The sequence below is a fragment of the Tripterygium wilfordii genome, chromosome 2, assembly GCF_013401445.1.
Source record: "Tripterygium wilfordii isolate XIE 37 chromosome 2, ASM1340144v1, whole genome shotgun sequence".
NCBI lineage: Eukaryota > Viridiplantae > Streptophyta > Magnoliopsida > Celastrales > Celastraceae > Tripterygium > Tripterygium wilfordii.
In genome coordinates, this window is record NC_052233.1 from 8504292 (window position 1) to 8529209 (window position 24918).

Below are 24918 nucleotides of genomic sequence, written 5' to 3' on the forward strand. Positions count from 1 at the left end.
ATAACTTGTATGATTGAGTCCATCCGAACGATAAGACAATAAGTCAATATTTGTTTTCAACAAATACGTATGTACAATATAAAATACTTTTAAAATACTAATGTGGTAGAATCATATGCAGGTGAATAAATTAATGTAATTTGTGCTTAAACTAGCTATGAAATAGTCACCGAAAGAAAAACAAATTGACACGAGCCATTGGTAAACCCAAAAATTGTCTGTCGAACATCTAGGGATAGATTAAGGCCTTGTGTGGGAGTTAAGATTTCATTGGTTTTCATTGTTTAATTTAGTTTTGGTTCATTTTAATCATGTGTGGTAGTTTTTTTTAGCATTTTAAATGATTGGTTTGTATTGGTTTTAAAAAACAAGGGAAACCAATTCATGAAGGTTTTGATCCACTTTTACAACCCACCAAATTGGTGGGTTCATGTTGGTTTAAAAATTAATACTCAAATATACCCTCACCTTACAAATCATATGTCAACTTTGCCCTTAACCCTACCAACACAATAAAACATCAATTTTTCAGGTCCTCTTAGCTCAATCATTTTTTGGGTTTGTTTTGTTGTATTGTGAATTTTTATTACTTGCAATTCTTGCAATTTTTCTAATTACATAGAAAATAAAAATGTGTTTGTAATAAAGGATATATGAGTAATTGTATGTTAAATGAAACAATCAAAGCCAATGATGTCTCAAACTCCCACACATGGTTTTAAACCAAGTCAATCATTAATTTCTAAAACTCCCACACATAGTTTCAAACCAATACAAAACAAACTCACCCTAACCAATACTTTACGAACCAACTTAAACCAATAACAAAAAACTCCCACACAGAGCCTAAGGGTTTGAAGTACCAAGGAAGATGTGGGGAGTGATGGGAGAAATTGAGGTGAAGTCTTTCCGAGTTAGAGAGTGAGTCTGCGTTGGAGCTCTGAAGAGCGAGGAGGAGATGGAGATAGCTACTAGATCTAGGTCTCGAGGTTGCTATTCTTGAGAGGATAAATGCATGGAGATAAATTATAATTTGGGAGAAAGCCACAAGATTTTGAAGCAAAGAAAAACCTATAAACACAAGGATTTATTTTATTTATATTTAAAAAATAGAAAAATATTATACTGTGAGTTTATGTTCACTATTTATATTGCCAAATAAGTATTTGTTGACCAAAAATTGTCATTGCCACATAAACAAGAAAACCTGTATGAGACTATATGAAATATGTTTGGATGAGTATTCAAAATCATTTTCAAATATTATGTAATTTAATTGTAACGAATGAACCTCTTGGTGATTGAATTGTAAATAAGTTATATATTTCGATGTTGAAAAATATAATTAACCTAAATTTAACCCTCCTGCTCCCATTTAATTACAAAATTTAATGGGTCCTCCACTCCTCCTAACTTCAATAAAGCGGAGAATTATTTATTTCCATTCACAAAAGCTTATTAGTTTTTAATTTATGAAAAAGTACCTAGTTTTCCGTTGTAGACAAAAGTAAAAAAGGGATAATTGAATTGACCACAAAGGAAATCTCTCAAAATTGAGATTTGGAGGCAACTAATGCTTTAATCAAGGCCTTTGAGTTGGGGATTGGATATGTTGTGTTTTCTAAAAAGACATGAATGGTTCTAAGAAGTTTCATTTAAAGTGTCTAAGATGTTTTTTTTTTTTTTAATTTTTAAACTCAATAGTTGAATACATTATTCGACTCTCAAAATTTTACATGATAAATATTTATTCATTTTTTTGAGATTTAAAAAATATTTGATATGTAAAAAATGTTTCTTATTTTTTAAAAGAGTAGCATACACATCCGTGATTTGCTGCCAAAGATGAAAACAATAGTAATTATTTGGAAGAGTGACTTTAGGCGACCTTGAAAATGACATAAATGTATTTGTTTTTCAAGATGTCTCATGAACATGCAAAGCCCACTCATTTAATTCGTAATTATAAATCCATCATTAAAAACAGAAATTGACTTCTTCCTTCGTGGAATTATCAATGTGTTTCAACCCCTAATTCATGTGGTACGTGGCATATTGATTGATTATATATATATAAAATATAAGTATTCATTAGAAAATAAAACCACGGACTTGATGTTGGAACTAAAAATTATAGAGAATAGACCAAAATTACAATAAAAATTTACGTGGTTCTACCGATCAGGGTGGTGACCAAAATTACAATAGAAATTTATGTAGATCTACCAATTGTGACAACCACCACGAGTTAATTATCCATGTGTTTCAACGTAGCACAATCATCTAAATATTGTATCTTTTTTTAACCCTTAATTCATGTGACACATGATATATCGATTGATTATATATATATATAATATAAGTATTCATTAGAAAATAAAACCACTACTTGGAATGGAAAATTATAGATAATAGGTCAAAATGACAATAAAAATTTACGTGGCTCTACCAATCAGAGTGGTGACCAAAATTACAATAGGAATTTACGTGAATCTACCCATTGTGCCAACCACCACGAGCTAATTAGTCGGCCCGGCATCGTTCGCTATGACACAAATGATCTCCTAACGGAACATTCTGACCAGGACAATGAATCCTATGACAAAACTATCCAGCTATAATTTAAATAGAGTGATCAGCAAAATTGGTAGTTACATGACTTTTGACTTTTGAGTGACCGTTTGGGCCCGGACTTCCAGGTCTTGAAGTGATATGTATACGGCAGACAAGTTTTGATGACGAGCTCCCCAGTCACTGCAAGTTGCTAGCTGGGTCTTTGTGGTGCAAGACAGCACAAAGGCCCAAACAAGGAAAGCAACCGTTGGATTTTTCTGACCAATAAGCCTTGTGTATATATAATATTTTTTAACAGACACCAACCAAAAATAGGCGTTTGAGATTGAAAATGATGTGCTTGAATAACGACCCTACATATCTAATGTGCAAATGCTGAGCAGATGGTAGCTGTAAGCTGTTGCCATGTTGGGCTTGATGTGCCATCTACCGGATGGGTTCTGGGGTATACACGCTGGATTTAAGAGGTTGGGCCCGATCGATCCCACTCTTTTTGCTTTGATGAAGTTGGGCCCAATACTTTCGCGTAATTTGAGGATAATTTGGGTATGCCGAAAAATTCGATTAAACGACAGCACAACTGCCCTAACCCTTCCCTTTGTTTGGTCTATAAACGCAAGCCGCCGCACACATTCGCGGCCTTTCCTCTTTCCTGTAGACCTCTCTTGGCCGGAGGCGCCAGTTGCGGGCAAACCCCAAGCCAGCGGAGCTCCCTTAGCCGTATTTCAGGTACTTTCTGTTCCTCTCTGTCGCTGTTCGGGGCTCTTTTCGGTCGATTGAATTTGTCAAAGACTCGTGCGTTTTATACTGAAATGTATGCTTTTACCTTATTTTCCACTGAGAATTGTAAGTTCTCTTTATATTTCTCGGGAACGATATTCAGTTTGCCGATTGTTACTGCTTATTTGATTACAGTCCGACGTTTTTGGCCTGAATGAAAGAATTCAGAGTTAGCTTATTTCATAGCTGGGTGTTTTTGTGCCCTTACCCTAACCCTAATGACCCGTGTTGAGAAGTATGTGGATTCTCAATTTTTTTTTGTAGATTTGGTGACCTTTTGTTTTATTGCATGTTCTTTTTATGACTGATGCGTGTTTTTGCATAGCAATTTAATGGATTTATGGGTGAATAAGTAATTATGTCAGGTTCTATGTATGTACTGGGCCTTGGTATGTTCCTTTGTCATCCTAGGAGTTTATTAACATGTTAGCCTATTAGGGGATCGCTTAGAGTTTCTGGTGATTATTACTGAACTAGCATCTGGCCCGGTCGTATTATTGTTTACCTTTTTATTGTTGGATGGTAGGAGTCATATAAGCTAAAATAACTTTCAAGAGCTTGAACCTCATAGAAATTCCATATTTCCATGTCCTCAAGTATATTAACAATGGGTGTTTCACTCATTGTTATTCTCAATTCATTATATTCAAGAATACAATGGGTGTTTCACTCAGCAAAAGAATACAGTTTATGTTAGTTTTCTCTAAGCCCATGAGACCGCACCCTATTATTCAATTCATTTCCCGAGACTATCCAAATATATGGCTTTGTTTTAGCACGTGGAAGTGGATTTCTGCCCGAGTCTAAGCAAAAAGAGAGACCAATTGTTCTCTCTAGAATTCATTGCGTTGTTGGTGGGGTAAAATTAATTTAGCTATTTAAATTATTTGTCTTTAGGATATTATCGCCTTTTTTTTTCACTTCTGCCTTTGCATTCACTTTAGCATTTTGAACACTTTGTTTGGCTGAGTAGTATTTGTTATATAACCTTTTTTTTCATTTTTCATTTTTTTGTGTGTCGATAATCAATTAAAAGCATCAGAAGATAGGTTACTTATGAGAAGTTATGGTTGATACTTGTTCAAGCCATGATTAGCATATGTTCTGTTCACTTTTTGTCTCTATGACATCTTGCTTGCTACTGATAAGACTCTTATAATCATCATACTATAAATATCTGGCCTATAGAGTTTGATAACGTTTGAGGGCGGTGCATTTTCTTCTATCTACAATAGACATATCAGCTTGTTTACATGTGTCTTTTATGTGTATAACTGTGTACGTATTTCTTTTGCTTCTGTTTGATATCTTGATTCTCTCTGTCCCAGAAATTATAGGTTGTTTAATCCAATTACACAATGAGGTTGGAGAAATGTTGGTTCTGTTCTTCTACTGTATATCCAGGGCATGGCATTCAGTTTGTTCGTAATGATGCAAAGGTTAAAATTTTCTGCTCTCTTCTATATCATATTCTTTCTATCCCCTTACCTTATTCAACTATGTTACTGTATTCTATCACTGTGTTTCTGGTGGGATCAGTTAAAGATCAAAGTAAAATTGAAATTCAATTTTACTTTTTGCAATCAATATTCCTCAGATTTGGATCTAAATTAGATTTTGAGGATGTGTAATAGAATGCTTTAAACTTATTTAAGTTGTCTAAATTTCTTTGCAGATTTTTCGATTTTGTCGATCAAAATGCCACAAGAACTTCAAAATGAAGAGGAACCCTCGCAAAGTGAAATGGACCAAGGCTTATAGAAGATTACATGGAAAAGACATGACACAGGTAAATGAACTGAGAAATTTTTGTGCCTATGATATGTTTTTTTGAATTATAATTTTTATTGCGCAGGAAAAACTTAGCTCTCAATGTTCTTTCTGCCTCTTTTTATTTTTTATTTTTGCCAAGGATTCGACCTTTGAGTTTGAAAGAAAGCGAAATAGGCCCGAGAGATATGACAGGAATCTTGCGGAGAACACTCTGAAGGCTATCAAGAAGATAGACAAAGTCAGAACCGATAGGGAGATAAGACACCATGAGAAGAGGTTCTTCATCTGCACCTCTTATTTTAAAAAATGAGAATCACAAAGTTAATATGTTTGTGTTTTCCGGACCGTTGAAGTATACTGATGTTCTCTGATAATTTTGGGCAGGATGAAAGGCAAGAATCTCAAGGAGCGGAAGGAGGCTGCGAAGGAATTGGAACAGGGTATCCATTTGGTCAAAGCTCCTCTGGCTCTCAAACAAGAACCATCGCTCACACTACCGAAAATTTCAGTCAAGGTTCCACAACAGCAGACCCAGGAAAATCATGCAATGGAAGAATGAATTTGTGTTTGAGCACTCTTGTTGTTTTGCGCTCTTCTTCCCCCACATTTTGGCGTTGTTCCTGTAACTTTTGAGAGAACTTTTTTCTTTGTCAGTTTCTAAGTGCAGTAAGCATGACCCCCACAATAGTGTTTTCTTTTTCTTTCTTGTGAGGCATTATAACTATGTTTTCAGTTTTGTGTTTGGTATATGAGATATTAAACCTGAAAATTGTTGTTTAGCTCCACTCTTTCTGAGCAGTGATGGATCATAAACTTCGAAAATTTGCTTTTAAATGGATGAAGTGTAATGTGTTTTGTCGTTTAGCCCGGATGAACCACGTGTCATGTCCTTGGGATAGAACAACGGTAACCATACAACAAAATCGCTCAGAGCGAAGCCGCGAAACGATTCATACAATATTCTGAAATCACTTGCAAATGCTGTCCACTGCCGTCACGTCCTCTCTAGTCCTCTACAATCACAATCCAATACTTCGACCTAACTTCTGTTCCTTCAGAGTCCGTTCATCCTCAAGTGTACAAGAGATCAATGAGTCTGTTAGATCAACGGCGGAGGAGAGGACGCTGGGCACGGGGTTGTACGCATCGTTACCGTTCCCGCCGATAAAGGCGGCGAAGCGAGTGGTGCTGGTTAGGCACGGGCAGAGTACGTGGAATGAGGAGGGAAGGATCCAGGGGAGCTCTGATTTCTCTATCTTGACCAAGAAGGGCGAGGCTCAGGCTGAGACCTCCCGTTTCATGCTATTGGATGACTCCTTCGATGTCTGCTTCAGCAGGTCTGGTTTCCTTTTGATTTTCTTTGTGGAAGTTCTTTCTTTTCTAAGCCTAATTCACCTCTCTTTTTCATTTTTCGAGACGAAAATGTTCTATTTGTAGTAAGCTGGTTGGAACCGTAAACTACTGGTTTAAGTGATATGAATTGGATCCTTGTGCGTTGCTCCCGAATCAACTTTATTAATTTTTGTATTTTAATTGATTATCCTATGGTAAGTGGAAATCTCTACTGGGGAGAATTAAGAATCAATGATGGGCATCCTTTGAATTATGCTTCCATATTCACTTTCTCCCCTTTATCTTGTGTTCTCCTAATTATATTTCTTGTTTCATTTTTATTAACTATTTTTATCAGTAGCTTAAGGAAGTTCTTTTTAATCCTTTTCTTACTGGTTTTTGCATTCACTTTACGGGGATATTAATTCAGTCCCCTAATTCGTTCAAAGAGAACAGCTGAAATCATATGGAGCACCCGCAAGGAGGATATAATAACAGATTCTGACTTGAGAGAAATTGATCTTTACTCATTTCAAGTAAGTTACGCACCCCTCCCATTAGTGCTTGACTGCTTGTATTATGTCTTTGTTCTGACAAACTTTATTTTCGTTCAAATTATTCAGCTTATGCCTTAATCCCCAGTTGTATCATGCTACTATTGTTGCTAAGCTTTTTGATAATTTTAGGGCCTCTTGAAACATGAGGGAAAAGAAAAGTTTGGTGCCGCTTTTCGTCAATGGCAGGTAGATGCTGCCAATTTCATTATTGATGATCACTATCCAGTAAGAGAGTTATGGGCACGTGCTAGAAGCTGTTGGAATAAGATCCTAGCTCATGAAAGCAGGTCCGTTCTTGTGGTTGCTCACAATGCTGTTAATCAGGCTCTTGTTGCAACGGCTATTGGTACTAGTTCCTTCTCTGTTGTAAATCTCTTTTAAAAGATCAAGATTGTCATGTTTAATTACCATTGTCATCTTTACCTACATCTTTTCCTTCCCACACTCAGGATTAGGAACAGAGTATTTCAGGATTTTACTTCAGAGCAACTGCGGAGTAAGTGTGCTGGATTTTACCCCAGGAGCTGAGGGTCAGTCTCCTGATATCTGTCTCAATCGGTTGAATCAGGTACATAAACTGTTTAGCTGTGTCTTTCCAATTGTTTCTTTTCAGAATTACTTGGAAGAGTTTTGGAATGACTAGAAGTGAGATTGCTTGGTTCGAATCAGACGTGTATATGGCTTTGTGACAATAGTATATCTGTGTTATGTTTCCAATTATTTGTTCATGGAATTGTCTTTTCTATGCTCCTTCTGTTTCACTAAAAGAGGAATGACTTAAAATTGAAAACAAAACTGTGATAGTAAGCATTCTTTCAACTTCCTCCTGGACACAAACAACGTTAAATTTTGAGGCTGTTATTGCTGACAATAATGGCTATGTTGCATTTAAATCACACTCCAATTTGGTGAAGCATTTGAGAAGATGTAAAGATAGCTGTAAACATCTCATGTAATTGCAGTGTAGTTTGAAGGGTAGTATTAATCACTTCATGTGTTGTTATGTGTTTTTATGTTTTCCTATTATGTTAATTCTGTGCGGGTTATGCTCTACTATTAATGTTATCAAAAAACTGATACAGACACCAAATTCACCCATTGCTTCTGGAACTTCTGGAGGCAGGAAGACCAGTAAGCGGATCATACTTGTCTGTCATGGATCCACTCCGGGTGACACTGAGGTATTGATTGAATGACTTAAAAAGGGTTGTCTTCATTTTATTTATTTATCTATTTTTTATGTTTCATTTGATTTTCATTGATATAGATGTCTAAGTAATAAGTACAAGGTGGTTGATTTCGTTTTCTTATGGGAAATACATGATGACTGAATTTTTGAGGAAAAACAGAAATTCAATATCTACTTGTGCTTGTTATGTCATATTGTCATGTCCAGACAAAGGAGTGTTACTCTTATAATTTCTAGAGCCATTTCAACAATATATTTTGGTGAGGGAGATATGCAATGTTTTCCTAGATCCATTTGCAAGTTTTGCAGATGGGTTGACTCTTGTACAAAATCAACCTCACAAACAGATAGTTGGTTAATGGTAGGCGGTAGCTCGCTAATAAAACACACGAAGTTAAATGTCATTATCTCTTGCTGAAAATCCATGTTTGAAATTAAAAATCAAGTTTGACTTCCCAACAAATGACACTAATTGCTGGTAAACATATTTGTAGGAGAATGAATACTTTTGGATTATGTTTGGATAGTTTAGACAGTCTTTGCATTACCCTCTGGCTATTTCTCTACCTTCTCTTTTTTTAGTTTTTTGGTAAATTAACCATGATATTCCTATTCAATCTTCCGCAGGCTAGTTCTCCTGATTTTGTGGATCAGCCAATGAACATGCTTGGGTTAATACAGGTACATCATCTCTTTCATTCATGTAAGATGGGATGGTCATAAAGTCACGTGTTCTTATTCCTTCATGAGTGCTTGACAGTCCCAGAAAACTGCAGAGCTTCTTCTTGACCTTAAAGTGAGCTCTATTGTCAGCAGCCCCAAGGATGCTTGTGTCAAGACTGCCATGGCCATCTCTAGAGTAAGCTCATTCTCTTTGCTTTTTAAGTTGGTATTTATTGTATTGAGGAAGGTGGTGGAGTTGGGTGGCTGTAGGAGAAAATACATCTTTCTATTAGAAGCAATAGATGAGTTATACCTCAGGCTTGTTCCCTCACTTTTTTAGTGACGATTTGCTGACTTGGTCGTAGGTGCAAGAGGCTGCAGATTGCTTGGGTGCTGATTGTGTCCCACGATATGTAGAGATGAAGCAAATGCAGGACCTTGATGTTGAGCACATCCTTCGGCAATCAAGAAAGGCAAGACTTCTGACATCAGCACCTGATATTTTGAATAATTTCCCCTGTGAATATATAGGATTGAAGCATTTTACATAATATTAGTTTTTCCTTTTGTGGTGTGGCATCACTTTCCAAAATGACTTGGTTTTCACGGGGGCCCTGACTAAAGCCGACAGTTATAGTTAGTCAATGCGACTTCAGTAAATTTAGAGGCCAACCAATCAATTTGAATTGCTGAATTTAACATCTGGTATCAAGTTTCCCCGCATTTTCTTTATTTTAATACTGCTCTTCCCTGATACTTCAGCTGAACAGCTCTTACTATGGCTTGTAGTCAATTATATAGTGAAGAATCTGGGATGACTAGAATATATTAAGAGTTTCTAGAAATCAAGCAGTATACTTCCACATATTGCTAAACGCTTGTCCTTGTTACTTCTTTTTAACAGGAAGCAGCTGAAGTTCCACCGCTCCATCCCAAATGGATAACTGGATTAGAGGATGATGCCATATCAATTTTATGGAACCAGTCAGGGAAAGCCTGGCAATCTATTTCAGATGAACTCTCCGAAGAATCTGAGCCAGAGAAAATTGTTGTAGTAGTTGGTCATCCTGCGATTCACATAGCATTGATGGGGCACTGCCTAAATCTGACAAAAGAATGGATGGGATCGTTTCATCTTGACGCTGGAAGCATCAGTGTCATTGATTTTCCAGATGCAAGAGGCATTATTAGATGTATAAATTACACCGCTCACTTGGGGAGGTGGTCGATTCCTATTACGAGACCAACCATGGATGATGAGGAGTTCTGAGCAGTGAATGTGAATATGTATAGCTTTACTATTAACTAGCAACTTATGTTCAGACTCGAAGTAGTAAAGAACTGTCCGACGGTTAAGTTGATGCTTTCTTGTTGATGGCTTAAATTAACTGGTCTTGCTGTTGTCCTGGGGGGATTTAATAATATCGATAGTTCTGCTAATTATGAAAGGAACTTGTACCCAGCTGAAGTAAAAAATAAATATCTGGGAGAGGCAATTTAAATTAGTTCTAAGGGCATACTGGGAAAATTGTTATCTAACGATCGTGGGCCCATAATTCCTTAAGGTCTGTAGGAAAGGGCCCAAAATTCTAAAAGGTCCATGAGAGTGTTTAAAAACATGGGCCTAAAAGCTTTTGAACTGGATGGTCCGTAGAAAAACGCAATGAGAGTGGTCCGATGGTGTCTGGCGAGGTTTTACAGAGGGTTTAGGGATCTAAGTTCTACATCAGAGAGTGAGACGCGAAAAGCAGGGGACATGGCAGCTTCCATGGCGGGAAGAGCAACACCTACGCTTCTGCGTGCAGCATGGAGAACACCATCGACGAATTCGGTAATAGCTAGAGCGACAACAACGAAAAGAATTTCAGTCTCCCTTCCGACACCTTCGTTGTCGTCGAATCTAATGCTCCGTCAGTCTCGAATCTCCGCTTCTCCTTCCAGGTGCTTCCTCTTCCAATTTTCCCCCTCCTGACAGATTCATAATATCTCTCTGCAACCTAATGTTTGATTTGATTGGAAGGTTGGTACGACGTGAATTGAGCACATTCCTGCCGGTTCATTCTGCGATTGCATCCGCTTGCCTTGTCTCTAAGCTACCTTCGGAATTCACCCCCTCGACTGAAGGTCGGTCTTTCTCCCCCTCTCCGTCTATGTGTGTGTGATTCTCTCGTTATGAGTGATTCATTTGGTGGTTGTTGGTAAGCTCACTGATATATATATATATATAAAGACAAAAGCATCAATAGTTCTACTTTACTCGAGACCTTAAACTGCATCTCTATGTTATTTTAAAGTTTATGCTTGCATATGTGACCTCAATTTGATTATTCGCTACAGGTAGATTTGCCAACTATGTCAGTCCTATCTAGTATGACTGCTAGCAGAGATGAAGAGTTTTCTTCTCTTGTTCTTGAATGGCTAAATATAAGGAGGAAATGGAGATTCAGTTCACACAGTTATTCATATTTTAATTTTATTATTTAATGGCCAGTCTTAAGCCATCGTCTGAAACACTCTGATGAGGAGGATTTTTTTTGTTTCGTACTATTAATATCTTTGATTTATTTGAGGTTTTAAATTAGGATGAAATAGTGCAAAGGATGCCAGGTATGTGCAACTTTTGATATTAAATTATTAATAATAAGTTTAGTTTGATGTATTTTTTTGAATGAAGTTCACTTTAATGCATGAGGATGAAATGAAGCATGTTTCTAATGCTTGTGTAGTTTCAGCCTTTCAGGTATAGAAATCAAAGTGCTTCTTTTTATATTGTTGAACTGATTCTGATATTTGTCCCAAAATATCTGCCACTCTTCTTTTGTGCATGTGTTTAAGTATGACATGGACTAGAGTGAACTCAGCTGCCCCTGATGTGGTAGGAGGGATATGTTGTATCTATACCTGAGATGCAAGATTGGCTACTTATGGAAAAATGGACTAAATATGATGCGTTTTGGATCCTTAACTTTATACTGAAACTTCGAAAAATTATCATAATGCTGCTATACAAATCCTTGAGCCTTTTGAATACTGCAATTTTCTATTAGAATTTAGAACTAATGCCTTGTAATAAAAGATTTGGCTGAACTTGGGCTTTGGAAGTTTTCAGTTGCTGTAGTCTAGTATCAGGTAAAACCTGGTGCTACCTTACACAGAATCTGCCTAGGAATTGGAGTGGTATGCTCCCACATTCTGTTGTGATGAACTGATCATAGGAAGTTGTTCTTACTGGAATTCAGATTTTCATGTTAACCTTTTTTTCTCTGTTAGTGTCTGTCTCTATCAAAGTAAGTTGTTCTTCTCATTGACACATAAACAAGAATGTCTCTATTGTGCAACCTGCTATCCCCAGCATTTGTGTTGTTTGCTACACATGTATGACAGTTTTGCTAAAAAAATTTGTCCTCGTGTTTGAATCATTGTTGGAAGTTGCGGGGGACGCAGGATCGAAAGAGTAACATCGTGTAGTTGATATGGAAATTAAATTTGCAAGGACGTAGTTTTCTAATTTGATCACAACTCTGCCTTTTGATTTGGTTACAAATTCTGATATTACACTGAATATGACCGTGTGACAAATAATTAATTTTTTTCTTTCTTTTCACTTCATGGGGTGGGGGTTTTTAGGGTGAAAATGCAGTTTATGAACAATTATTACTATTAGGATTTAGGAGTCATCTTTTGAGGCTTGATTTAGTAGTTAAACGATTTAGGAGCACTTTATAGTGGTTTCGTGGTATTACCATTGTTGCTAAAAGACTTAAGATGTTGAGAGACTCACTTTAAGTTATTATAAAGGACTGTTTGTGGCACAATCAGGGTGTAGATTTTTGGTACATTTAGTATTGGAAATTCCTATTATATATTAAGTCAGCAGCAAGCCCACATAAATGGCTTGAATAGAGGAGTGGAAATTCATGTGGATTTTTATGGAGAATTGAGAGTAACCAAAGGGATCTGTCCTTAAGGACCTTAACACTTAGTATACACATATATTCTGATTTCTGACAAAAGAAGGAAAATTATGAATGGGACGCATGGAAAATAGGTTTATTCGGTTCTAAAGTATAGCCTTTCTATTGTGCAACTATAATATTGTTGTTTTTTCATTTTGAGAAAAAAAAAATGTTGATGAAGAAACTTCAGTAGCAGGGGATATTTGTAGATAGAGTTACAGCCTGCTTTAACTAACAACACCAAGACTGAATGATGAGGGTTCATTTGGTTTTATATTTTTATTGTATTTTCCTTCAAAACATAAAAACTCGAGTGGAAAATTAGAGAAGAAGACAGTTCTCATTCTGAATCCTTCTGATACCAAGAGCAGGTGTTTTCCTTGTCAAGCCTTTATTGAAAGCATGCTTCCCTCAAAGTTCTTTCACTTTGCCTTGTGGACCAGGAAACTAGTATAGATGTGTGTTCTTAGCATGCTTTAGCATCCGTGCAGGGTTTCATGTGCTCTTTGTCAGGAAATAGTTTCTGATGCATTGATTGATTGGGTACTCTTGTTTAACTAGCTGAACATGCATGGTTAAGTTTGCATTTTTTATATTCAGAACATAACTTGTGTAGGTTAAACAGATAGTGATGCATGATGTGATCCATATGCTGTGGTTATAGATGATCTAAGCATCATATAAAATAGTGAATGGGAATTTGAGTGTTGGTTTCATTGATTAATCTATGTGATTTCTGTTAGCAGGGAATTTGACTTTTAATAACTTCCTATACATTTGTCTTTCTACATGTCCATTAATTAATGAACATGTGGGAGATGCATTATTGTTGCTGTTCATTTAGTTTGTATTTGATTAATTTTTTACCAAAAATATATATTTAAATGAGGTTGTTGGGTTATGAAGAAGATATGGAGAGTGATAGGAAGCTAGTGTGTTTGGGATCATGGAACAAATTTTTTTTTTCTTTTCAGATTTCTACTCTTTTAGTTTTTGGTATTGGATATTATCTGTTTTTCAGTTGAATTTTCTGGATGTTCGTTTTCAATGAGTATTTTCTATTGTTTGGCATTCCTAACACACCACTATCCTAAACAAATGCTCGTCACATCTCATGAGTACATCCGAGGATGATGACCGGAAAGCCTCCATATTCTTTTAGGCTAATTGACGACATCCACTGAGATAAGCTGTGGTTTGAAATAACAGAAAAGGACGTTGGTTTGTATTATTTGATATTAGATTCTTACCTAGTCTTGTTATAATTTGAAGAAATTAGAGGTGAAGTATGAGAAGGAAGAGAGAGAATGGTTTGAGCGAAAACCGCTTTAGGTATCAGTCCACACTTCGGGCTCAAGGCTACCGTGTGACTTTGTCTTTCTAAAATGTGCCTCAAGTGGGAAATGTTTATAATCACATTGTTTGACCTTCATCAAGCGACTTGGGCCAAAACAACTAAATTCTAATTCGTTAGAACGCCAAAAGAGTCTGTCGTGAGAACAACTTTTGACAAAGAAAATATGTTAAAAAAATGGGTTTCTGAGTTGGCAAGGATTTCTCGTTTTGGGTGGGTGTAAAGCCAAAAGAGAAGAATTTTCTAGATTTTGGTTGGATTCCATCTTCGTTATGTTTGTCCCTCTCACGTTATCTGGTATTTTAGGTGCTTAGCGACTAACTTTTGAATATGCACAGCTGTTCTTTTAACCTAAATGTTATGATAATAGAGAAAGAAGCTTGGAATACGTCTTCCTAGGCTGCTAAAGAGTAAAGTTGTACGTCTCAGACCAAACAGATCATGTAATATGTAATATTTATTACTCAATGGTAACAGAACTTACATTAATTTAAACAACTTTGTTGAGGTGTCTTAGGCACTAAGATTAAAGGCATCAAGTTAATTATATCAACAAGCCGCCGGTGGTGGCGTCTTCAATAATGAATTACAAAGAACAGTATCAGATCCCAAAAGCCCTACTAGGGGAAAGTTTCCGGTGTTGTGTATTTATGTGCTAAGGCTCAATTTTCCCACATTAGTTGGCACAAAGCCAATCAAGTGGTTCAAAACTCATTCTTACATGTCAAGTGGGTGTTTTTTTTTTTTTTTTTTTTAGTTTGATGAATTGGGCTTAGCCCACTTGTTAGACTTGGGGGAAACAAAATCATGCGAGCTCGATGTATTCATGGGAATTGGATGCGATCAATATTGTGGATTTTTGATATCATGGGTAGAACACAGAGATATATATTCTCATTCTTCTATGTTGTTCCTTTTCTTATGCCCTGAATCACATATAGGGAGGAACTTTGTTGACTGAAAAATGTACAAGCCTAAAGCATTGCACTTATTCAAAGAGACTCTTATGCCGATGAAGGACAAATTATGCTTGCTATTTATTTTGGACCGTAATGGGGGAACATGCCTTGGTACCAGACTCAAGTATATGCCCCCCCACCCCTCTATTGTATTATTGTACACCAGAAAGAGTAATAATGGTACTTTTGAATTGTTTTGTATTTGTGTGACAGATTCCTCCATGCCCAATCCGTTCATCATCCACCTATCTCATTAATTACACTCATGAGCGACGAATATAGCAGCTCTCACTGAGTGTGATCATGAGAGTATCCATCCGCTCGAAATGCTCGGGTTGAACCATGATCATTGCTCGTAGGGTGAGCTTATCACTGCAACCTCAACAAAGCGCACAGTTGGAGAAGACGCACGGTGACATTTAGTTCACAAATTTCAGCCCAACCAATAACTTGTTAGAAATGATGTAGATAATTAGATATTGACCACCATTGAAAAGAGCCTTAACCAACTGAACTTGTACTATCCTCTTGTTGGTGCAGAGATTTCAATGTTGTTTCTTCTCAACTGCAACCACATGGTGTACCATTTTTATTTATCAAGTCATGCAATAAGTTGGAAATGCATTACTAATTATCTCCACTCAAAATTCAGACTCCAAAATTTATCACAATCCATAAAAGAACTATCTTATCAGACATCAGATATTTCTCTTTCTTTGAAGGTCTCCAAATCTTTTATTTTTTTAATCAACTCTCACAATCCCCATTAACCAAGCTTTCTTTACTTAAAAAAGTCTTCATTACTTTTTGCCTTAATTTACTTTTTTTTTTTTGCTGATATACAGACCAAGTCCAACATCTTATATTCCTTTTTTATTTCCTTTCTCTTTTGGTTTTAAATTATATCAGATGGAACTGCCATGAGAGATTCAAATAGAGGAACATTGAAAGGTTTCTGCTTCTCTCTGCATCAATCTTCTTTTCTTTCCTTTTGATTTGCAGGTTTTGAGGTGAGAGACTGTGAGGAAGAGAACCCATTTCAAATATCCAAAAGACTCTGTCTGGAAGATAGTTTTTCCTTCCCCAGATCTCTCTCTCTTTCTCTCTTTCTTCCTTGAAAAAAATACCCATATTTGGATTTGATGTCCTGAGATTGTAGTACTACACAATGAGGGACATAGGTTCTTGTTTGAGTGAAAATGCCATAAATGTCATAAATGTGTCTCATTCTTCTTGTTCTAGTTATCCAAACAATGCTTGTATTTCTTCTTCAAGCCTAACCCCATCTGTTCAAAATGCTGTCACTTGTGTTTACAAAGTCATTCTCTCCAATCAAAAGCTGTTCATGATCAAAGTCACTTGGTGCAAGAACCAAACCACTCAGAAACTCACCATAAACTTCAACAATGAGACTTCATCATCTTTCAAGCTCAATACAAATTCAAGACTATTCAGGAAGAATAAAGGAACCAAAATGATCGAATCCGATACTTCTTCGAAGATCGAAGTCTCCTGGGATCTCTCCAACGTTAAATATGGCACAGGGCCTGAACCTGTTGATGGGTTTTATGTACTAATCATGGTTGATTCAGAGATAGGCCTTATTTTGGGTGATCTTGGTGAAGCAGCCATGGCCAAGAAGTTCAAAACCAGTAATCCAGCAGCCAAAGTGAGTCTAATTTCAAGGCAAGAGCATTGTTCAGGAAACAGTTTGTATACAACCAAGGCTCAGTTCTGTGACACTGGGATTCAACATGACATTTTGATTAGATGTAGTGGAGAAAATGAAGGCCTGAATTACCCAGTTATGTCTGTTTGTATCGATAAAAAGACGGTGATTCGCGTCAAGAGGCTGCAGTGGAATTTTAGGGGAAAGCAGACAATCTTTGTTGATGGGCTGCTGGTTGATCTAATGTGGGATTTACATGACTGGTTCTTCAATCCTGGTTCAGGATCATATGCTGTGTTCATGTTCAGGACAAGAAGCGGATCGGATAGCAGCCTTTGGCTGGAGGAGAAGTTGGTGCAGAGAGACCAAGAGAGAGTTGAATTCTCCTTGTTGATATATGCCAGTAAGAGTCTTTGTTAATCTCACTTCCTCCCTCTGATTTTAATTTTTTTTTTCTTTTAGATTTTCAATTTTTTTGTGCCTTTCTTCTTGAAAGGATATTGTGACAAGAAAATAACTTGAAATTCGACTTCATGGATTAGTTTCTGACTAGCAGCGTTGAGAGTTGAGAAAATATGGCAATTTGGTTCTCATTAACCATTATCTTTTCCTCCTTTTCTTTTTTCCTTCTTGAATTGGGTTTTTTGCTAATTTTGTTGCCAGTTTCAAATCTATAAAAAAGAGTTATTAAAAACAAAAAATCCCCCATATGAGCTTTTGGGGATTTTGAAGCATATCAATGAAGATTTTGCTAAAATGGCCACTACTGAGATGTTAAAAGATATGAGTGGGGGGAGAGCTTTTATCCATAAATGGACAGAATAAAGTTGAGAATCTCCTTACTCTATGATCAGCTCTCTTTTTGACCATAAAATCCTGTTCATTACAGTTTAAGACTATGTTTTGTAAGAAAACCAACTATTTTATTGGCTAGAAATTTGTCCTGATTCTCTGTTATTACATACAGAATTCTGTACCATTTAATGCTCTTCACAAATTAGAGGTATTCATCCTCTCCTTGATTTGTTTGGCACATGGTTTCTCTTTAAACCATGCAGGATCAACTCCTCAAAAGAAATCATTTTCTTTTACAAAGGATTGTAGATGGAGCTACTACATACATAAACCAAGCTTGCAATGTAAGCAATGAGGGTAGCTAGGGACCATAGGACTTCATTGATGTGGTCAAAGCTTGTGATTAAGGGTGCAGGAGGGCATGTGTAATTCATGAAAGAAGATTTTGTGAACTTTTTTTGTATGAATATACTCATTGAGGCTTGCTTGATATTGGGACAATGGTTTGTTGTAGTCCCCCTTCATGGACCACCTCTCATGTCCTTTGGGCTCACCATTTTATTACTTCCCCCACAAAGAGCCAAATCCTTTTGTATTAATTGACTGGCTGGAAATGATCCATATTGTCCAAGCTTTGAACATCATGTACTATGTTTCATTCATCATGTAAGAAATCACTTCTTACTTTCATTTAAAAATAGTGTATATTTGTTGACTTTACACAATGATCAGTTGGGTACATGTCTGTTCCAAATTAAGAAAATTGAGAAGTTGAAGAAGGTTAGGTGAGATGTTAGGTCTGATTCATGGCAAAGTGTGTTAGGTTAGAATGCTGATGCAGGGCACATTGTTGCAGAATGGATGCTTAATTATTGTTATCTTTGTCAAAGGAAGCTGATCAAAACGATGCCAATGATCAATCCATGGGCATTATTCAAGTTCTTCATTGACATTTTTGTTTCAAATTTTGAATCACAAGCTAGCGTCTTTTGTTGTATGAATCCTTTATATATGATTCTATTATTGCGTCTATATATATATATATTCTTCTTGGCCACCAAAACTAGTTGCCTAATTGGTCAACTTCTTACTTTAACCCATCATCATTTGGACAACTAGTTGGAGTTGGCATCAAAGTTGACAATAATCATCTTGGTGGACCAATAATTATCGACTTTTATCAACACAAATCATATAACTCAAGTTTCTCCATCATTGAAGCATAGCTCAACGTCTTGGGCCTGCTACGTGTGAGAGGTCCGGAGGTCCCAAACCCAATTCTATGTGTAACATGTAACAAGTAAGAACTAAGAAGTTAAGAACAGATCTAATAAGGGCGAAAAGCCCACTGCAGAGGTCTTACAAAGAAAGCCCAATACTACTTTAAGGGCCATGCAGATCAAATAAAGTCCAAAAGCCCACTACGGAGGTCTTTAAAATTACAGCCCAATAATGTACCAAGGGCCACCCATGTTGGGCTAACGTTTTTGGCCGCACTCATATATACAGTATACAGTATACAGTCTTGGAATCCCAAAAAAAAAAATTCAGAAAACTGACCGAGTTTCAAAAATTTCAGGGATGTTTTCCCTCGCTTTGTACAAACAACGAAAGATGAGCGAATGCTCTTGCGCTGATAGCTTGGAGTTTGTTCAATTTCGGAAGCAACTCTGTTCGGCGAGAGTGAATCACATTGAAGACCTAACACTCCATGAAATCTTGTGTTGATTTTGAGCAACAAAAAGGTAAGAACCATCTTACTATTTTCCCTGCGAATTTATGGAATGCGATTTTTTCTAATACTGCTCTTGGATCGAAATTATTCCCGTTTGTACTTTACATAAGCGTTTCTAGGGTAATGCTATTTGCAATTTTCTGTTTGTGAATTGAAAGAAATAAGCAGTTGATCGAATTTGTCTTAGAAATCTAGAATCTGAAAACTCTCAACGAAGCATTGATTCCAAGAGTAATTCTAGGTTCTGGCAGGGTTGAAGCTATATTGCGTTCTTCACTGAGTTGGAAGCATGATCTGATTGTGAATTTTGTGGAGAGCATGGTTCAAGAAATCTAGAATTATTACTTTCGAACTCTGCTAGGGCTGGTAATGATGTTTGGCTCTTACCAAAATAAGGCAAATTATTCAATGAAACAACATTCCAGAGTTATATCATCGATGGCTTGGCTGATGAATTGCGAGCTCCATGTAGTATATGCTCTATTCTCTTTGTTATAAATGTGATCATACGAAACAAAATCGATGCATGATAGGAATGAACATTCCAAGACTTATTGCATCATTGCTTTTTTTCTTTCAATTTTTTTGTGGGAGTTCGTGTCGGAAGTCAGCACAATGTATTACAGATTTATATAGGAGATGCTTTTGTCAATTGCTCCCCCAGATACTCCGGCAATGAAGCGTGGCTCACAAGTCAGGAGAGAACCAGCAGTGGCGGCATTCTGCACAGATGCAAAGGTACAGTAAATTGATGCATCCTTTCTTTTTCCTGCCTGTTAAATGTTAATTGTTGTCTATATGTGTGACCCTGTGATCTTTAATTAGTCTAGAGTAAGCGCGACATATTTTGTTTAGAATGGAAGCACAAATCTAAGTGGATCTGCTGTTTATTTTGGTATGCCATTCCCACGTATGATTGATTGTTCATAAGGCTAGAAACTTATCTATAGGTAAAATGCTGGAATGACAAATTTATCTTAAGTTAATACATTATATCGGTGTAAGCTGCCAATCAAGCTTTCTCCATAAGATTAGCCACAAGAATCAGGTGTCACTATTTAGGCACACACATATAAATCATTATGTAGATCAGGTGTCCTCTCACTGGTAATCACCTCCTTGCTTTGCTTATTAGTCCATTTCCTTTTGTCCTTAAACTTTCATCTTTAAATTATTTCTCCACTTTTGCGCCTGATTAATTTGGACTAATCAGATAGGGATGCGCCCCACCAAATAGACAGGAGGAGACCAATTAGGACACTCAACTGCTTAACAGCAACAATGGAAAAAGAAAGCATGTCTCTTCAGCAAAGGAAGAATTAAATTGTTGCTGTAGTGAAAGAAAGTGCTGAGAAGATCACATTACCAAAAGGTTTTATGGATCCTCTGATAGAAATGAGTCAAATGACCTTATCTCCTGCGAAAAACATCTATTCGAACCAAAAGTTGCTAATAGACGACACAGAACAAATCAAAACCATAAATTTTTTACGCTTGAAGAGTCAAAAAGCTGCACTCCTTAGAGTGGCAGATGCACCTCAGCCGACCACTGCAATTGCCACTAGGCTTTTCGCACTCTTTGCAAATCTCTGGTGCTTGATCTGGAATATCAAAAGATATCCTTGTCTCCAATTCATATCTTGAGTAGTTTGTCTTCCTCCAAAAACCTCCTATAGACCCGGCTGTAGTGTGTGCAATTCAAATCTCTTGGATGAAAACTTTGATCAACCTTAATGCCATACGGAACTAGTACACAAGAACTTACTATTTTGAGTTCCTGTTCATGAATTATAAAAGAAATTAAGTTAGTGCAGTTAGCGATAAGTGGTGACGTGGCACGCCTAATGTTTGAGCAGTTGAAGAGAAGGAGTGAGTTCGGTTGTGGAGGTAAGGGTAAACCAGGGGAGAGAAGTGAAGGAGAGATGTAGTTGAATGGAGAAGAACAAGGAGGATTAGATACGGTTAGCATTCTGATTGAGTAATTGATGCAGGAGACTGGGAAAAGACCAAGAGAGGTTCTGAAATATAGTTTCTGAGATTTACACATGATCATGTGGCTTAGGAGATGCAAAAGTTGAATTTGGAGTCAAGAAAGGAGGTTAAATGGGAATCTTGCCGCAGAAGCTTGTGGTAGTAGCTTGGGTTATGCAGCAGGTAGTCCTGAAGAAACAGAATAAGAGAAGGAGAAAATGCAGAAGATGAAATGGTGAAGAAGAAATGGTGGCATGCTAGGCAAATCAGAGGTTAAAAAAGTAGAGAATCTACCTTAATGGCTTTTCTACTTCCTTTATAGTTTATATTTATCAACTGATAGCAGCATTTTGGGTTCAAACAGGACAACTTTCATCATTATATTTCATTCTCTTTCTCTGGCTGCAATTTGCTTGCCCACCACAGTATTTTATTTTTCCAGACCCTTACGGAGGAATATTTCCTTTCTACTATTTTCTTAAGATTCTGCCTCTTTTTTCTCTCTCTGTTCATTTCCTTGTCTTCAGTATGCATGTTTTTCTTTCTTTCTCTTCTTGGCATGAATTGGTGTTTGGATACAAGTGATTAGAGTTTATTTTACATTTTTACTTGCGATTTTGGGTCTGTGTTAACATTCATTGTTGGCCTTGGACATCTTGATAGTCTTTATCATGTTTTTCTTGGAACATATTTGAGTCTCTTAGGCAGATAAGGAAGGTGTTCTTGACCTATGAATGAAGTAAAAAACAATAATAGATGAAGCATTGAAGCATATCTTATCAGTAAAGTGAAAAGGTTCTGGGATTCACCCCTAAATATTTGAAAAAAGTAAAAAAGTACGAAAGAAAAGTTACTCCTTTATGGACTTCTGGGATTTACCACTATATGCTTGAAAAGGTAAATATAGGCATTCCAAGTCCACAATCAAGCTAGCTTTCTATTTCATCCACGTTCAATATTAAAATAGTGCATTTCAAAATACAATAGCAGATGAACTTGCATCCAGAAAAAAAGAAAGAAGAGGCAGATGAATATGCATACCAACAACTGTGTAAGCAAACACATTATACACAAACTCAACCAGAACATACACATAATATTTCCTTGGGTTCCTTATTATTCATATTAATGATCATGATCATAATCACTGATGGATTATCACTCATAGATTATGCAGGGGGCTTGGCTGGATTAATTGGAAAATCGAGAACCACGATCTTGTCTATGGCTCCTGAAAATGTGGTCGAGTATTCAACGTGAGATGGATGACCGAGAAACGCAGTGTAGTCTTCCTTCTTTTCAAATGTCATCAAGAAGGCATGGGTAAATCCTTGTCTGAGCATCTCATGCCCTTCCACATCCTGTCCCCTGTTCAGGAAATTGGAAAAAAAGATTGGATTCAAGGTTTCAAGACAAACTAGGTACTTTTCTGTGATCCCTATATCTTTCCCTCAAGCATATATACTTTGTTTACATGATATTTCTCTAGTAACCAAACATATATATACTTCCCCCTATTATTGCATCCATAGAAGGAAAGTTCCAAACTTAGGTTCTAGTGACCCTGCCTCGTGGCTGTCAAAGCCTTATTATCAAACATTTAAATTCTTGTTGAAATTCAGTTGGGAGTTTTATTATGTGCAAGATAAGCAAAATGTGCTTGAAATGGAAAATATAAGGGATAGGAACTCACCATTCAAAGGACTTGACAAGTTCATTCTCTGAAACCAGCTTCTCCATTCCTTTCAACATATCCTCTACCACTACATCTTCCTTAAACTTGACAATCACCAAGTGCTTGAACCCTCCCATTGCTTCTGCGTCAATGCACAACCAGATGGGTTAACCTAAACCCTTTATAAATAGAAGCTCGTCCATCATACTTGTACCAAAAAGTTGAATTAAATGGAAAATGAAACACACATTATTTCAGTGTCAACTTCAACAGTCCTCTCTGTCCACTGTCACACACATAAACCAACACACCTCTCGACCCTCGTGTATAATCAAAGACTTTATTCACTGGTTTTTTGGACAGTATCAATGGTTCAATTCAGGGAATGGTACAAGTGACATGGCCTCTGTAGACCCACCAGTCAGCACCTTCTTTGCTGCACCACACAGTATATCTGTCCATTGCCATTGTCATACACACGAATGGGTCCTTGGTGGCAACTTTCTTGTTGTTTTTCTTTTGAAATTTGAATTTCGGGTTGCTTTTATTTCAATATTATCACATGACACTTGACATACCTTTTTTCTTTTTCTTTCTCTCTTGCTTTCTGTCATTACATCCTGTAGTTAGGAACCTTTTCCTGTAATCCTCTGAATTCAAGAATTGAGTACTGGCTCTGAACTCTCAGTATATGTCGCTCACATGCAAATGTGATGCAATGTTTATATTATTGGACTTTAATGCCTCTACCTTATCTTTAAGGAATCTTAATAGGACCTTGCCGTTGTGGGCAACGAAAAAAGTTTAGTTGGTCATCATTATTTAGATTAGACATCATAGTTTCCGCAGCATTAATGCTTGGTTATTCATTTGCACGGCCTGGCAGGATTCAGTGCACCAAAAAAATTTAAAAATGTTATGTGTAGTATATAGCATGACAAATTTAATGGTATATTTTGTGTTGAAATAAAAATAAAATTCATTGCGATCGAAAATTGAATGCTTTGAGTTTATATTCGCTAGCCTAGAATTGTCATGACTTTTTCATGTTATATTTGATTTACGTTTCGAACAAAAAAATACTATTAGATTCCTCATGTTAAATGCATACATTTATAAAAAAATTTCAATATTTTTACAATATTTTTTGGTGCATCGGTTGGAGGATCGGTGTTAAGTGCACTAGTCCTCCCCACCATGATCCCCTCGTAGGCTGATCACATACAGTTTTGTCGAGTAGCATTTGGTGATATCTGATCAATTGATTGTGTCCATTCCTATAGATATGTTAAGATTTTATAGTTCCAGCGGTGTAGCAAAGTCCCAAATTAGGTTTCTTGAGTCAAATAGTTTGTCAAAAAGTGGTAACTTTCTTGTTCCCCTAACTATTTGTTCTTGTTATACTGTGAACGTCAGGAGATTAGATTAGATTGGACTGGACATCGAGATGGAATCTTCTTAGATTTTCTTGTTCAAACTTACTAGTTACTTCCATAAACATTCAATTTCATTGGGATGTGTTTTTTTTTTTTTCTCTTAAATTCCCAATTTACTCTTTAACCTACACCCTTCTGATCCGCTGACAGAACTCCGCGTGATATGAATAAATTAGAGTTTAGAGTGCTCGTCTTGTGTAGCAGGAAAGGTGCATGTGGTGGGTACAGTCGAAGTCCGTGAGCTCCATAGTCCATACTTGAGTCAATGGTTCTTCTGGCCTATTGCCTCTCCAATGTGGGCCAGAGAATCTATTAGGCTTTAGTAATTAACAAGAGTCAAAAGAGGGCGTCGGATAAATGCTATATATTTACTCAAAATAGTGTCTACACAGGCCTTCTCTGCAATCTATACAATTGTCAAACCTCTAAAGTCATCTATGTATGGTGCCAATACTGTGCATTGTCGCTTTTGGTTTACGCCTCTATTGTGTTGTTAGGGG

At 36.8% G+C, this 24918-nt stretch overlaps 5 protein-coding genes and 1 pseudogene across 7 annotated transcripts; 4 read left to right on the forward strand and 2 right to left on the reverse strand.

Moving 5' to 3' along the window:
- The first annotated feature begins 3145 nt into the window (after positions 1-3145).
- LOC120016483 (probable ribosome biogenesis protein RLP24) lies at positions 3146-5912 on the forward strand. The gene is made up of 5 exons (XM_038869282.1): positions 3146-3303; positions 4683-4793; positions 5030-5143; positions 5267-5403; positions 5512-5912. Exons 2-5 carry the CDS (start codon positions 4713-4715, stop codon positions 5684-5686), a joined length of 507 nt encoding a protein of 168 aa, XP_038725210.1. The 5' UTR covers positions 3146-3303; positions 4683-4712; the 3' UTR covers positions 5687-5912.
- A 55-nt stretch (positions 5913-5967) lies between these two features.
- On the forward strand, positions 5968-10316 carry LOC120016475 (probable 2-carboxy-D-arabinitol-1-phosphatase). Its single transcript, XM_038869269.1, has 9 exons — positions 5968-6464; positions 6890-6995; positions 7146-7362; positions 7466-7584; positions 8099-8197; positions 8833-8886; positions 8966-9064; positions 9234-9341; positions 9773-10316. Exons 1-9 carry the CDS (start codon positions 6106-6108, stop codon positions 10136-10138), a joined length of 1527 nt encoding a protein of 508 aa, XP_038725197.1. The 5' UTR covers positions 5968-6105; the 3' UTR covers positions 10139-10316.
- Positions 10317-10516: 200 nt separating this feature from the next.
- On the forward strand, positions 10517-11527 carry LOC120016491. Its single transcript, XM_038869293.1, has 3 exons — positions 10517-10809; positions 10889-10992; positions 11206-11527. Exons 1-3 carry the CDS (start codon positions 10532-10534, stop codon positions 11235-11237), a joined length of 414 nt encoding a protein of 137 aa, XP_038725221.1. The 5' UTR covers positions 10517-10531; the 3' UTR covers positions 11238-11527.
- A 4458-nt stretch (positions 11528-15985) lies between these two features.
- LOC120005497 lies at positions 15986-18329 on the forward strand. 3 transcript variants are annotated; one of them, XM_038855147.1, is made up of 2 exons: positions 15986-17209; positions 17865-18329. In XM_038855147.1, exons 1-2 carry the CDS (start codon positions 16306-16308, stop codon positions 17954-17956), a joined length of 996 nt encoding a protein of 331 aa, XP_038711075.1. In that variant the 5' UTR covers positions 15986-16305; the 3' UTR covers positions 17957-18329. The 3 variants fall into 3 exon arrangements, with proteins under 3 accessions (XP_038711075.1, XP_038711096.1, XP_038711086.1); XM_038855168.1 differs by having other exon boundaries at positions 15988-17209; positions 17774-18329; XM_038855158.1 differs by lacking the exon at positions 17865-18329 and having other exon boundaries at positions 15991-17495.
- A 2051-nt stretch (positions 18330-20380) lies between these two features.
- On the reverse strand, positions 20381-21800 carry LOC119982267 (annotated as a pseudogene).
- Positions 21801-22222: 422 nt separating this feature from the next.
- LOC120008968 (stress-response A/B barrel domain-containing protein At5g22580-like) lies at positions 22223-23184 on the reverse strand. Its single transcript, XM_038859382.1, has 2 exons — positions 23001-23184; positions 22223-22675 (listed from the first exon to the last, which is right to left on the reverse strand). The coding sequence occupies exons 1-2, from the start codon at positions 23117-23119 to the stop codon at positions 22477-22479; spliced, it is 318 nt and encodes a 105-aa protein (XP_038715310.1). The 5' UTR covers positions 23120-23184; the 3' UTR covers positions 22223-22476.
- Between the last annotated feature and the right edge of the window lie 1734 nt (positions 23185-24918).

Coding starts and splice junctions, on each gene's coding strand:
- LOC120016483 (XM_038869282.1), top strand. CDS start 4,713: ATGAGGTTGGAGAAATGTTGGTTCTGTTCTTCTACTGTATATCCAGGG. Junction 5,144..5,266: donor ATGGAAAAGACATGACACAG/GTAAATGAACTG, acceptor ATTTTTGCCAAG/GATTCGACCTTTGAGTTTGA. Junction 5,404..5,511: donor ATAAGACACCATGAGAAGAG/GTTCTTCATCTG, acceptor AATTTTGGGCAG/GATGAAAGGCAAGAATCTCA.
- LOC120016475 (XM_038869269.1), top strand. CDS start 6,106: ATGCTGTCCACTGCCGTCACGTCCTCTCTAGTCCTCTACAATCACAAT. Junction 6,996..7,145: donor TTGATCTTTACTCATTTCAA/GTAAGTTACGCA, acceptor TGATAATTTTAG/GGCCTCTTGAAACATGAGGG. Junction 8,198..8,832: donor CCACTCCGGGTGACACTGAG/GTATTGATTGAA, acceptor AATCTTCCGCAG/GCTAGTTCTCCTGATTTTGT.
- LOC120016491 (XM_038869293.1), top strand. CDS start 10,532: ATGAGAGTGGTCCGATGGTGTCTGGCGAGGTTTTACAGAGGGTTTAGG. Junction 10,810..10,888: donor ATCTCCGCTTCTCCTTCCAG/GTGCTTCCTCTT, acceptor TTTGATTGGAAG/GTTGGTACGACGTGAATTGA. Junction 10,993..11,205: donor ATTCACCCCCTCGACTGAAG/GTCGGTCTTTCT, acceptor TATTCGCTACAG/GTAGATTTGCCAACTATGTC.
- LOC120005497 (XM_038855147.1), top strand. CDS start 16,306: ATGAGGGACATAGGTTCTTGTTTGAGTGAAAATGCCATAAATGTCATA. Junction 17,210..17,864: donor CTCCTTGTTGATATATGCCA/GTAAGAGTCTTT, acceptor TAAACCATGCAG/GATCAACTCCTCAAAAGAAA.
- LOC120008968 (XM_038859382.1), bottom strand. CDS start 23,119: ATGGGAGGGTTCAAGCACTTGGTGATTGTCAAGTTTAAGGAAGATGTA. Junction 22,676..23,000: donor CTTGTCAAGTCCTTTGAATG/GTGAGTTCCTAT, acceptor TTTCCTGAACAG/GGGACAGGATGTGGAAGGGC.